At 33.4% G+C, this 12983-nt stretch overlaps 2 protein-coding genes across 4 annotated transcripts; one reads left to right on the top strand and one right to left on the bottom strand.

Annotated features, from left to right (window-relative positions):
• Positions 1-20: 20 nt before the first annotated feature.
• Positions 21-5169, top strand: Rnasez (ribonuclease Z). Of its 2 annotated transcripts, none has more exons than XM_076442600.1 (7): positions 21-161; positions 1759-1956; positions 2058-2772; positions 2853-3178; positions 3247-3645; positions 3712-4052; positions 4116-5169. In XM_076442600.1, exons 2-7 carry the CDS (start codon positions 1783-1785, stop codon positions 4504-4506), a joined length of 2346 nt encoding a protein of 781 aa, XP_076298715.1. In that variant the 5' UTR covers positions 21-161; positions 1759-1782; the 3' UTR covers positions 4507-5169. The 2 variants fall into 2 exon arrangements, with proteins under 2 accessions (XP_076298715.1, XP_076298714.1); XM_076442599.1 differs by lacking the exon at positions 21-161 and adding an exon at positions 508-653.
• Positions 4620-12165, bottom strand: Singed (fascin domain-containing protein singed). Of its 2 annotated transcripts, none has more exons than XM_076442608.1 (8): positions 11981-12165; positions 9950-10048; positions 8891-9134; positions 8628-8761; positions 8231-8520; positions 7958-8118; positions 7406-7876; positions 4620-7340 (listed from the first exon to the last, which is right to left on the bottom strand). In XM_076442608.1, the coding sequence occupies exons 2-8, from the start codon at positions 10013-10015 to the stop codon at positions 7132-7134; spliced, it is 1575 nt and encodes a 524-aa protein (XP_076298723.1). In that variant the 5' UTR covers positions 10016-10048; positions 11981-12165; the 3' UTR covers positions 4620-7131. The 2 variants fall into 2 exon arrangements, with proteins under 2 accessions (XP_076298723.1, XP_076298724.1); XM_076442609.1 differs by having other exon boundaries at positions 11985-12165.
• Positions 12166-12983: the final 818 nt, after the last annotated feature.

The following is a 12983-nucleotide window of genomic DNA, read 5'->3' as shown; positions in this document are numbered from 1 at the left end:
ATGAAAGTGGGGATCTCTCTTACTCCCTCCCCTCGTCTGTCAACTAATGAACTCTGAAGTTCTGAATGGTTCTGAACCACTCTGAACTCTAAATAAAATAAAAGCCCGCTTATTGTATAGAGATGAGGTTAGAGTAAACGTGTGAGTAAACGTAAGCACTGGTAAGTACTTCGGACCATTCGGACTCCGCTGCTGTACACAAACATGACATAAACTATTTAGAATTATAGTGTTTGGTAATGGAAATGATGTAAAACCAAAATTTATATATTTTCAACATAATTTTAGTATTAATCAGAATAGATCCAGAGTCCAAGAAAGTTCCAACCCCTGCAAAACAAACAACATTTATTAAGAAATACTCCGTTAAAAAAGAAATTTGTATTTTACTATTAAAGAATAAAAACGTTTCTACAATATTGTTTCTATAATAAATATCATATGTAATAATGTTCAGTTTGCAATAACATTCTTATTCAACCTTACTCATATTGGTATATATCTTAGGAAGGGGAAGTTTTTATACCATGTGTTCGTACATTACGATATGAATCGAATGAACATAAATACATATGTAGTGTACATTGTAACAAATGTAAAATAATATGTACCTTCTCATTTTAATCGACCTCTGACACATCGCTGATTAATGGGTAATTAAATAAACTTTATATTCAACGAATAAAATTTTTGTGTATTCTTTCGATACGTGGTTCAGAAGTAAGGTTATATGATGAAACGATTAAATTGCATTACAATTTACAACACAGTGATTCACAGAAGTGTTCGCATAAAGAATGAAGTGCATTTCGTTAAATTTTATTGGTGTTTTAAAAGTGTTTTCATGCAGTATTGTTATACAAAATTAACCTAAAAAAATAAGATACATTCGTATCAAATAGAACAATTTTTCATACAGATGCTTCTATAAGGTGATATTTGAAGAATATAACAAATATTCTTTATCTACTTCGTATAAAATTATATATATCGATTGGTTCGCGGCCTATTTTGAAAGTTAGTCAATGGTCAATCAGTACAAGCTTCCGAGCATGAAAATTATTTAGGATGTAAAACATTACCAATGTATTATAAAGATATAAGAAGTGACATGCAACAAACTGAAATGCAAGAATTATACAACTTAGCCACTATGATACAATAAGAAAAGCTAAAACCAAAACTCGGCTCGATTTCAATTTCTATTGACAATACATACTAATAAATATGTCATTTTCACTAAACCTACCAATACCGTTCAAAATGACCGGTTTCAGATTTTTTATTTTACAATTAGAAAAATAATAAAACTGATTTCATAAGAAATAATTGTACAGATATCTTTAGTAGTACACGTATTACAATAAGAGCCGCACAAAGTCTAAATAAAATCAATCTTGTCATTTTTATAAGGTAACATATATAAGTACCAGTTACTTTTAAGGCTCAGTAGGTTTAGTGTTAAATACTGTAGAACGTTTTTGATTTCTTTTTGTTTATGTCATAAATTCTTCAAAATGTGACGTTATAAATGAAAAGTAACTTTTTAATTTAAAGTATAAAGCAAAAATAAATAAAATTTTACATTATACTTTTTCATTCATCTAAAATCCAACAATATGTTTGAATTAATAATTATTCATAGCACAATTTAAAAAGTAAGTATTAGGTAAATATCTTCAGCTAAACTGTTGTTAAACAGAAGACAATTATTTTACTTTTTTCTTTTTGAAGAAGAGAACCCTTTTTCTGTTGCAGTATTGAACAGTAATCGTTTTGGTAATGCTACAACTTACTCAACGGTGCAGTAATTTCTGTACACAGTCTTTTTATGGATTCGTCAGACATTATGCTATAATTCGAGAAAATACAGAGAAGACTTACAATAGAATAATAATGCAACAAAAGAAACTGTTAAAGAAACTGAATTTTGCTAATAGTACTACGTCAGTACAGGTGATTAAAAACATTGTCTACAAATCAATATTTGCATCTGAGCTTTCATAATTTTTTGAGATAAATACAATCTTTACTATAATAAACTGTTTTGATAATAGGTTCTTGGAAGTGGGGCTAATGGAGCACCGAGTAGTCTATTTCTTAGCACTGATCATGTTAATTATATCTTCAATTGTGGAGAAGGATCGCAGAGAGTATCCCAAGAACACCATTTTAAATTAGCTAAAGTAGAACATCTGTTTATAACAAATAACTCCTGGAGAAACATCGGAGGAATACTGGGTCTTCTTTTGACATTGCAAGAGATTGGTTTACCCAAAGTAATGTTACACGGTTCAGAAGAAATAGCTGAATTTTTGAATAAATCTCTAATGTTCACAACTTTCTCAAAGTTAAAATTTTCTTTTGCTTCTATCAATGAATCTGAACCATATAAAGATAGTGTACTAACTATCTGGTACGTTCCTATATCTAAGAGTAACAAAAATAGTAGAAATCAATCTTCTGATACAAGTGAGGATCTGTATGACTCAAACGTTAATGGAAAAAGAGTCATTGACAGCAAAAAAACAAAAAGGGATGTAACGAATACAGAAAAAAGATTAAAAACTGAGACAAATGTATATAGTTACATTTGCGAGATTCATCCAAAACGTGGAAAACTATCGATTCAAAAGTGTGAGGAGTTAGGTGTGAAAATCGGTCCACTTTTAAGCAACTTGAAGCAAGGATTGGACATCACTAAAGAAGATGGAACAGTTGTTCGTAGCGAAGATGTTTGTATGCAGGAAGGACCTAAAGTTACTCTAATTGGTATAGTTGAAAATGTTTCAATAATTTGAAATTTTATTTGCAAATGGTTGTTCACTGCCCTTATTAATTTCTATTTGCAGTTGTAGAGTGTCCTGATGAGGAATATTTAGAATCTTTCGTAAATCATACTAAATTCTCAAAGTATCAACAGACAGCATCAACAGAAGAAGGAAAGGATGAGAAAGTGTACTTGTTTCACTTTACGCCAGAAAATATTTTTAACCACCCAAAGTATCAGAGTTGGATACAAAAGTTCCCATCGAATATACAGCATATAGTATTAAATGATAAAAACACTTGCCTGGGCAGCGAAGCTGTTTTTAAGCAACAACATGTAATGAATTTACTGCATCCTGAAATATTTCCTTTGCTAAGCGAAGACAGCTTGAAAGAAGAAGAAGAAAAGGTAAAACGTTTATACGTAACACAGTCAAATAAAGTTTAACTGTTTTATTTTATTTTCTTTTATTTTAGACGATAAGTGAAAATGTTCATCGAGCGAAAACATTACAAATATTAAGGATTCATCCAAAGCTTATGCCAATTAAAACAACTCAACTCTTTCAATCACCGCAGACTTATGTTGATGGAATTTTTGACTTAGAAGAATTTACAGATACATTGACTGAACTGAAGGCACAAATTAATAAGAAAACAGAAGAACTTGAATTAGCTAAAGCTCCAGAATTCCCGCGAATTGTAATGTTGGGCACTGGTTCTAGCACACCAAATAAAGTAAGAAATACTAGTGGCATTCTGTTGCGAGTAGATCAAAATCATAATATACTGCTAGATTGTGCGGAAGGTTCGCTTTGTCAAATTATTCGATTGTATGGGAACTCTGGAGCTCTAAACATTTTGCGCGACACCAAGGTAAATCTACAATTTTTATTTTAATGTCTGTTTTTTCGATTACTTTAATTGTGATTTTTCTCTCAGGCTATTTTCTTATCGCATAAGCATGCTGATCATCATATGGGTGTTATCGGTTTATTGAAAGCGAGAGAAAAAGTCACTATGGATAAAGTGTATTTATTGGTACCACAAGAACTTGCAGACTGGATGAGCTTTTACGATAAAATGGATCCGATTTCACATTTATACACTTTGGTGAACAACAGACACTTCATGTTGAACAATCACAAAGTGACTATGTCCTATGATCATATATTCAACAAATGGTTGAATATTAAACAGATAGATACTGTACTTGTTAAACATTGTAAGGAGGCATTTGGCATATCGGTTACTCTAAACAATGAGCAAAAGATCGTTTACAGGTGAGCTAAACGATATGAAAAATATTGAACATAATAACCATTTTATTCACATTTTTATTTTAGCGGTGATGCTATGCCTTGTCAAAGTCTCATAAATCTAGGTCAGAAATGCGATTTATTGATTCACGAAGCGACAATGGAGGACAAACTCGAGCATCTAGCATTGTTAAAATATCATTCAACAGTGTCCCAAGCAATTAACGTTGGGAAAGAAATGAATGCAAAATTCACATTGTTGACACATTTCAGTCAGCGATACTCAAAGATTCCTATATTATCAGAAGTATTAGACAATGTTGGCTTAGCTTATGATAATATGGACATCAAATTGTCACATTTGCCATTGTTGCCTCTTTTTTATCCATGCCTGAAAATATTGTACAGTGAACACTATGATAAAATGGAAAAAAGAACAGGTAGGAAGTTTGCTTTAATAATGAAACATGCTGTATAAACAGTGATATTTTGTTAACTGTTAATAAATTTTTATTTAAAAGTCGGAATCATATTTTTTGTAACGTAAGACTAACATTAGAGGATTAAGATGTTAATAATTACGAAAAAAAATGTTTGACAGTAGCATTTATTGCTTATATAATACACTTAGTTTACCCCGCTTTCCTTAAAATAGTAAATAATGTAAATTACAAGTAGTTTCGTTGAAATTCCAGTTTTGATGTCAGATCTCGCTTGCACATAAAAAATAGAGAGCAGATAAAATATTGCATTGCATAAAAGAAATGAAGCAAATCAAAAATTAATATCTTTCCCTGCATCGAATCAAAACATAGGTGTTGATAGGGAACCATAGAATGTCGACAACGAAGGGTAAAACTTGACCTATTTTTTTATAAGCCTTTAATGCTATAATCGATAAGTTATATATCTATAAATTCCATATAAAACGATAGAAATTCATGTTTCCATTTATTTCGAAGCGGGCTACAGTATAAAATTTCTTCATAAAATATAACTAAAAATGTTTCGATCATTGCACAGCTCGCGGAATGTGAATCCTGTTACGTAGAAAAAGCATGGTCTCAAATTACACATATTTATTCGATTATTGCATCGACTTTATAAGGGTATGTACACTAGATAGCAAGTTTACACTAATGATGTATTTGTGCGTTTTTCATGAACGTTTTACCTACTGGTATTTACATGTGCCAACATTTAGGTTTGACCAATATTTATAGCCAGTTCAAACGATGATGTTTTTGTACCATTGTATGATCGTTACCACGTATCCGGGCCACGGCTGTATCACAGCCCTGTTGAGAGCGTGTTAATTAAAGAACAACATCGTTTGAACTGTCTATTAGATATAAAAAACGATAACAAATGTACAATAGCTAAATAGTCGTATAAAATGTAAATAGATAAAAATGACAATGACTGATGAATCTGGATTTCTTAATTTTTGTATCATTAAACGGATTGCTCGAATTTTGCAATCCTTTTATACTTGCTGGCAGTCAATTTATTGAGTAGATAGTCGGTAAAGCGTTATTAATAGCGTATGTTTGAGCAATATAAAGTATCTTCGTGTTATGGAATGATTAGGGATTGTTAACTAAGACACTATTTTACCTGTCGACATACCGTGTAAATGTGCTGTCTAGTGTAGAAAAGTTTTGTATAGGAATTCAAGCATTGGAAGTAGTATTAATATTAATGTCGAGACTAGAAAACTGAATTCTTTTTAATACTTAAACGATTGGCCAGATTAATACTTTCTATTTCACTGTATCTGTATGTGTATATATAATATACCTCGTTCTTCTTAGATAGTTGCTTAACTAAATGATTAAATTACAAATTGTAAACAGCATAAAAATTGGACGACGTGAGAAACAATCACCCGTTGGTTCAAAAGCCATTGCAACAAATTCTCACTGCCAACTATACTTCTTTTGAAGATAAATCATAAGTGGAAAAAGAAAAAATTACAAATATTTCAGTAACCCAGAATAAGATTGAAGACTTGTAAAATAAATTATTGTCCTTGGTGAGTTAGTTGTCAACCGATCGAACGTTAAGAGTTAACCCCTTAACGCTCAAGCCTGTGACGTTCATGGGAACGCCGAACCGTCCAAAATGTGCATGCCCGTGACGGTCACGGGCATAGCCAATACGCTCGCCGTTTAGCGGTTTGTATATTCTAGCCGCTGATATAGTTATGGATCAGTCCCGTGGTATCCTATACTAAAATATATACATTTCTTTCACGGTTTGTTCATTGTATATTAAATAGATAAACACTTATAAACCCCCAGAGTTTACCGTCAACTCTTATTCGTTTCTTCAAATTTGTGCATTTTTGGACGGTAAATTTAAGAAAAATATGAGCGTTAAGGGGTTTAGAAATAAATAATAGGTATATCGAGTAGAGATTCAAATTAAGAAAGGGAGAAAAAGTTTAAATTTACATTGAAACAGCGAATTCGTATCGATTACCTTTCTTTAAATTAAGGAACGTTATAATAGGCTTAATTTCTTTGCAATCATGCGAATGATCAGTCTTATATGATATTTCTCAAGTAGAAAAGTTACTAGAAGTAAAAGTAAAAAATCGTAGAAAAGTCAGTTCGATGATGCACAGTACTGTCCGCTTAAGTGTTCACGTATTACAAATTTTTAATATTCAGGTATTCAAATATCGAGTCACAATAAATTGTAAAAACAGACAAGTTGAAGTATCGCTGAGGTTCTTTAGAGTAAAGCTTCAAAAATTGTAGGTGGACACCAAAAAGCGGGTAGTACTGCATATCTAATTAAGTACTCAATAGGAGCCCCTCCTGTACTTATAAGTATGATAGTAGATTACATTCGAAGCTATAAACAGGGCAGTGGTTTTAGCTACGTTCCTTTTAAATTTTGCAATTTTTTTTCTGTATGCATATGTAACCGAACCATAAAATTTTATTCATTAAATTTTTATTTGTTGATCGTTTTACTTTGTTTATTCTCTTCGAGTGGCTTTTCACTTATTATATTCAAATATTAAGCCAGATTGTTTAAATAAAATATTTCCGAACAAATTTAAAAGGAACACAGCTTTTACATTTCCATTTTATTAAAACTCCCATTTGGTTGCAGATTCGTAGTCTGTGTCTCCCAAACGTAATGCTCCATTCTTACCCGCTGTCAGGTATCTTCCCTCAGCAGTATGTTTTATGCATAGACGAGATGGTTCCCTCAGCTCCAAATAGAAGCCATCTGAAGATACGTCGGAGTCCACATTGACTCCTTCGCTGTCTGCATGCCAGTACTTGCCATTTTGACCTGTGACAGAAAACCACATTTAACACCTCTATCTAAACCATTTAATCCTCACAAGAAAAATTTACCTTTAAATCTAACAATGCCCTGTTCGCATCTCTCCACTCTAATGGTTTCGTATGTGGCTTTGTTACATTCAAGTTTCGAACTTGATGCACTCTTGGGTCCTACGAATCCCTGTTCACACCTCAGGACCAAAACAGGTCTGTTCATCAAGTAGAAATAATATTTCGTGGTATCGACGTCGGCTCCATTCACTGAGTCTGCATTCGCATACAGGTGACCAGAGCGTTTTGTTGCCAAAAACTTTCCATTGTTAGCACGTAGAGCCACTGTGCCATCGGTGGACTGCCAGACCAAGTCGAACAGAGCATTTGAGGACCGTTTGTGCTCTGATGCCTGGATTCCTCCTCCAGCCTCAAGACTCCAATATCGGTCCTGCATGGTACGCACATACCACCTCTTGGTGACACGGTCAAACTCCAATTGGAATGTCTCGTGTCCGGATATTTCATCTTGGTTGGCAGTTACATCAACTCCTGTAATGTAAGTGTTTTATGATATGTAAACAGAGATGAAAAAAGAAATATACATATATATATAAATGATTATAAACATACCTTGTTTCACAGAAACATAACGTTGATTCAATGCTGCAACAAACGAAGCCTGTGGCAGCGATTCTTCTAACGAAAACAATTCATCCCGTGTTACCGTCGTGGATCTCGATTTTAGAACGGCTTTACTTCCAATAGGTGCCAAATATGCTCCATATAAGTCCCTTTAAATAATTATACACTTAATTATTTTATAAACATCTGTGTAATATCATAAGTTACATTAACTAAAATTCTTTAATATGGTAAGATAGCCAAAACGATATTATATCTAACCTGAGTGCAAGTAGTCCAGCATGGAACTCAGCCGCGTACAGACAATCACGCGAACAACAATCCAAAAGTTTACCGTCGCGTGCTAAGTACTTATTATTGCATGTATGAAGTGCATAGTGTCCACCTTCCGATTTTGTATTATCTTGGCTGTTGTCTTCCATGGACGCAGGCCGAAATTCCAATGTGAAGAGCGTATCCTCACCCCAAGGAACTGGTGCATCCACATGAATTTCGTCTTGCGTTGCACTTAAATGGGCAAAACGTTTCCTTCCAGCAGATTTCAGGTTAACCTGAAGGACAAAGCGTTTCATAAATTTTTATTCGGGTTCATAACATTTTGGGTTCTCGCACAGCTCTATAAATTAGTAATTAACTTATATATTCTTTACTAACTTACTTGAGGTCTTGCTGCAAGGTGCACAAGCCAATACTCTGCCTCGCCTGGAGCTTTAGCCATGCATTTGAGTTCATCTTGACTCGAACCCAAGAAATATCCCCGTTGAATGTTCTTTAAGGCCCATCTTCCACTTCCTTTACAAAAATTAGTCAAACACTCATATATACATATAAATAACTCACTGTATGAATAAGCTATTGTCATTGAAAGATCTACAGCATTCTGCTTTAATGTTTTTTTGATAACAGATATTTTGCAACTACCATCGGAAGCCAATTGAATTTGAAAAGCACAGCCAGGGTCGGATGGCTCCTCTGCCTCACAAGTAACATTTCCAAACTGATCTACAGCTAAATAGCGATCCAAGTGAGACCTAAGGAAGACTTGCTGTTCACTGCCCTCCAACATCCACAATTGCTTCTTTTTTAAACTAGACCCATTTGCATTGATCTTGAAACCAAAGGTCTCTGCTGTAAGGTACTTAAACTTTCCATTTATTAATCCAACCTGAAAAAAATATAATATATTATATATGCATTTATTACATAAATATTTACAAAATTAAATTTCATTAAAACTTCAATTTTCTATAAAGTGCATCATAGTTAAAGAAAATAAATATCATTCTATTCAATTTTTATGAAATTTTGTTATCACCAAAATACGAATATCTCGAATTTGGTTTGGGGGCACTTTTGTTATTTAATTTTAATAACAAGTATATTTCAAGAAATGGAGTTTTAACAAATTTATTTCTTATCAATACGAATATATATAAAATATTGAAATTTTGTATTTTATTTAATTCTAATAACAAATGTTATTCAAAAAATAAAATTTGTATTATTTGTTATTAATGTAAAATGCATAATGGTATTTATAATGTTTATTATATTTTTGTATAAAATTTATATAAATAATAATAGCTCGATTGATTAAAAGAAAATAGCGGCTACATTTTTTGTTCGATCTTTTCCTCGAACGTTTTGTGCTGCGTGGGGTAGAATTCTACCCCAATCGATCTGTCCACGCCTCTGTTCGAGGACTAAATGGCTTCCAAGGTCATTCACTTGGATTTCAAGCACTTGAATATACATATTATTAAAGACTATCAATCCAGCTTAATTTTTTCGTAGAATTTACGATTGCATTGAAAAGAAGTGTCTATGCCGCGCGTCAGCAAATTAATGTTCGAGATAATTAACTTAATAGCAGTAGTAATAAATACAATGAGATCTAGATAGAAACAAAAAAACTCTTAAAATCTGTGACATATTTATGAAATTACACGAAAAACATAGAGTTAAATAATTGAAAATTACCGTCCATCCTGTCTTCTCGTTTGCATTTTCGGAAACGATGTTTTCAGAACCGTTTGTCTGCATCATGTATTTGAATTGCTTCACGTATTAAAGCAAAACCTATTTTGATACAGAAACAACAAAACATCACATAATAATATCAATAATATCTTTTTACACACAAAAATTTTTAAATAATTCTTTCAACATTTTCGGAATGTGGTGTAATTTTTTTTTTTCTAAAAATACTCTTACATTTGTTTAAAAAGCAACATCCTTTTATAAAATGTAATATTCAATTATATCATCATTATACTAGCTTAACTATTTTTTCACATAATTGTTTACGATATTTTTTATAAATCAATTTAGAACAACAAATTAAATGATGAATTTTTGGTTTTTGCTACTCGAAATGAAGGCAGTGATGACGCTGAAATGGCGGAGCCTAGCTCCATTTCAATTAACATTATAATTTGTTTGAAACTAAAATGTGAAAAATAATTCTATTTTTGAACTGAAACAATAGATTTGTAACAATTTTAATGCAAGCTTCATTGTTTATATTTTTCAAAAGTGATCATCTTCCGAGGGTTAATATTGAATAAGTACATATGCGGAGTAAATGTTCGAAGAAAGGACAATCTCGAAGCTTAATATTTTTTCAGGTCAAGTATAAGTAGTACATTCGCTCGAACATACATACATACATACATATATATATATAATAACAGTTATACCTTTATTCGAACGATTTAATTTACCCGTATAAGAAATTATTTGAAAATAATTTATTCGAATTTTACACACAATAAAGTTACGTTCTCTATCATTTAAAAGGAATAGTACCAAAGATTTGTTACTTTATTTTACGACACGCCTGATTCAGGGAAGTAATAGACCATCATGACATTTTCAGGGTCAAGATCGTGTTACCATAGCGATGCAAACCCGACCTAGCCAGAAAGCTTCTACGCAAGCAGCAACGATCGTTAACATGATCGAATATATGTATTTCTATTTTTACACGGAAACCTCTTCTCTCCCGAGGGATACTTTATTTTCAACTCTGAATTCGATGACTCATTTCTACGTGGCTTCCGTCTGGGTGGGGCCAACTCGACGAATGGAAAAGACGATAAAAGGACCTTTCGTCCTTTACCAAAATTTCCTTGTTCAACTCACAAATACAATGAAATTTCATACCGAAATAATTTCTTTTTAATATTGAATAAATGTAAAGTTTGTTGCAATCAATATAGTACATTTAGTTCAATATTTACTAAAAAACGTCATTTACTAATTACAAGTCAAACCCGAAATGGATAGTAAAAAAAGTTCGTTTACAATTATGCTACACAAAAAAACAAAACATAATATACTACATGTATAATTTATATTACAATTTTAGACATTGTAACGAAAAAAAAAATTAAATTATCGAACCGCGGCAAACTAAACAAAAATTTATTCAAGGCGATTCATAAAAGCGTAATGTAAAATCAATAACACCATGAGAAGACCGTGAGGGTCATTGAAACTTCATTTAGTCAATCCAAAACATATACATACATATGCACTCAAAGTTAATGATAGATTCGTGTCTTATAGAAAAGAGAACATTAAGAAGAATTGACGAAAAGCAGAAACGTCACAATATATTTCGAAAATTCATTCTATGATATTAAAAGATACATTCGAATCTTTTAAAGGTATCGATTAATAAAAAGAGAATTGACAAAAACGAATAGTCACTATGCGTACTCGTACAACTGTTTCACGGTCACACGTCACAGATGCATGAACCCTGGGACGCCGGTCAACACCGGTGGATCGGTCAATTAAGGAGTCGTCATTTTAAAAACATAATATCCCAACTTCTAGCGGTCAACTTGAATTTTGATTCATCTATAGCATATCTAATTTACTTATCTACAGTGAGAACATTTAACAAACACATACAGAGAAAATGTTGAAAAGAAGATTCGAACGAGGCTATTCATTCATAACAATCAACAAATCACGAAGTTTGTTACCAAGCAGATAACTCACCGACCAGGGAAATAGACCGGAAGTTGTAGATGTCGTCGAGTAGGAACGCCGTAAAACAGACAGTGCATGCAGGAAGTGCGAGTCACGAGCAACAAATTATGTTCGTCACAACAAAGGTAGTCTGCGACTGACTTGCGTCGTTCACTGCCGGTCGTGGAAAGGATCCCGTAGGCAGTGTCGCCGGACCAGAGAAATTGAGGGGAATATTGTTACCCTTCCTCTGTCAGTACCGGATTAGTCACGTGACATTATGACACGTGCACGACAGAGACGGAACGCATCACGTGACCGGGCTGTGGTGAAAAGGTGGGGATGATCGCCACCGAAAAATGAGAGAAGGGTATGCCTGAAGGATACGCGGCGCATGCGCGATGCCAGAACTCAGGACTGTGCATAGAATACAGCGCAGCAAAAGTCATCTTCCTTTGCGGCGTCACATTAGGTGACCTCTCTGACGTCACGCGACTATCCCCACCATTCCGTTGCGCAGCCAGCAACGCGCAGCTCTACGTACTTCGATCGCTGCGGTAACTGCAGGGGCAGCTGTGTCGCGTCGTCAGCCAACTGGCGTGAAGAGATCTTCTCTCGCACCCTCTGCGCCGGCGTGGGGCGGTGGCCGAATTACGCGATGGTATGGGGAAAATACTGTACGAACTAGATGCTTCCTCTTCTATATGTTTATTATAATATTTATTGCAAATACATAAATAGATCTATTTAATCGCACGACAATTTGCGAAAACGACTGTATGAATCGTTAGACGCTTCCTCTGTCCCTTCATTGTAATGTTCCTTGTAAGTATAAATTAATAGATATATATTTCATATTTGCAGAACGAATTTACATACAGTATGGTAGAATTAATATTTTTAACAACGAACGCGTGACAACCACAATTTTATAATTTGTGTAAAGAAAATGAGGTTAATTTTGTAAATGTCATCTGAAATTATAACGCGTATATTTATTATAGGCTATTTTTCGAAGCAAGGTAACTGGGGC

This window comes from Lasioglossum baleicum, chromosome 18 (genome assembly GCF_051020765.1).
Source record: "Lasioglossum baleicum chromosome 18, iyLasBale1, whole genome shotgun sequence".
NCBI lineage: Eukaryota > Metazoa > Arthropoda > Insecta > Hymenoptera > Halictidae > Lasioglossum > Lasioglossum baleicum.
The sequence above is the reverse complement of the archived record's forward strand: the minus strand, read 5'-3'. Positions and strand labels throughout refer to the sequence as shown.

Coding starts and splice junctions, on each gene's coding strand:
- Singed (XM_076442608.1), bottom strand. CDS start 10,015: ATGATGCAGACAAACGGTTCTGAAAACATCGTTTCCGAAAATGCAAAC. Junction 9,135..9,949: donor ACGAGAAGACAGGATGGACG/GTAATTTTCAAT, acceptor TATTTTTTTCAG/GTTGGATTAATAAATGGAAA. Junction 8,521..8,627: donor ACCTTGCAGCAAGACCTCAA/GTAAGTTAGTAA, acceptor TTTGTCCTTCAG/GTTAACCTGAAATCTGCTGG.
- Rnasez (XM_076442600.1), top strand. CDS start 1,783: ATGCTACAACTTACTCAACGGTGCAGTAATTTCTGTACACAGTCTTTT. Junction 3,179..3,246: donor TGAAAGAAGAAGAAGAAAAG/GTAAAACGTTTA, acceptor CTTTTATTTTAG/ACGATAAGTGAAAATGTTCA. Junction 4,053..4,115: donor GAGCAAAAGATCGTTTACAG/GTGAGCTAAACG, acceptor TTTTTATTTTAG/CGGTGATGCTATGCCTTGTC.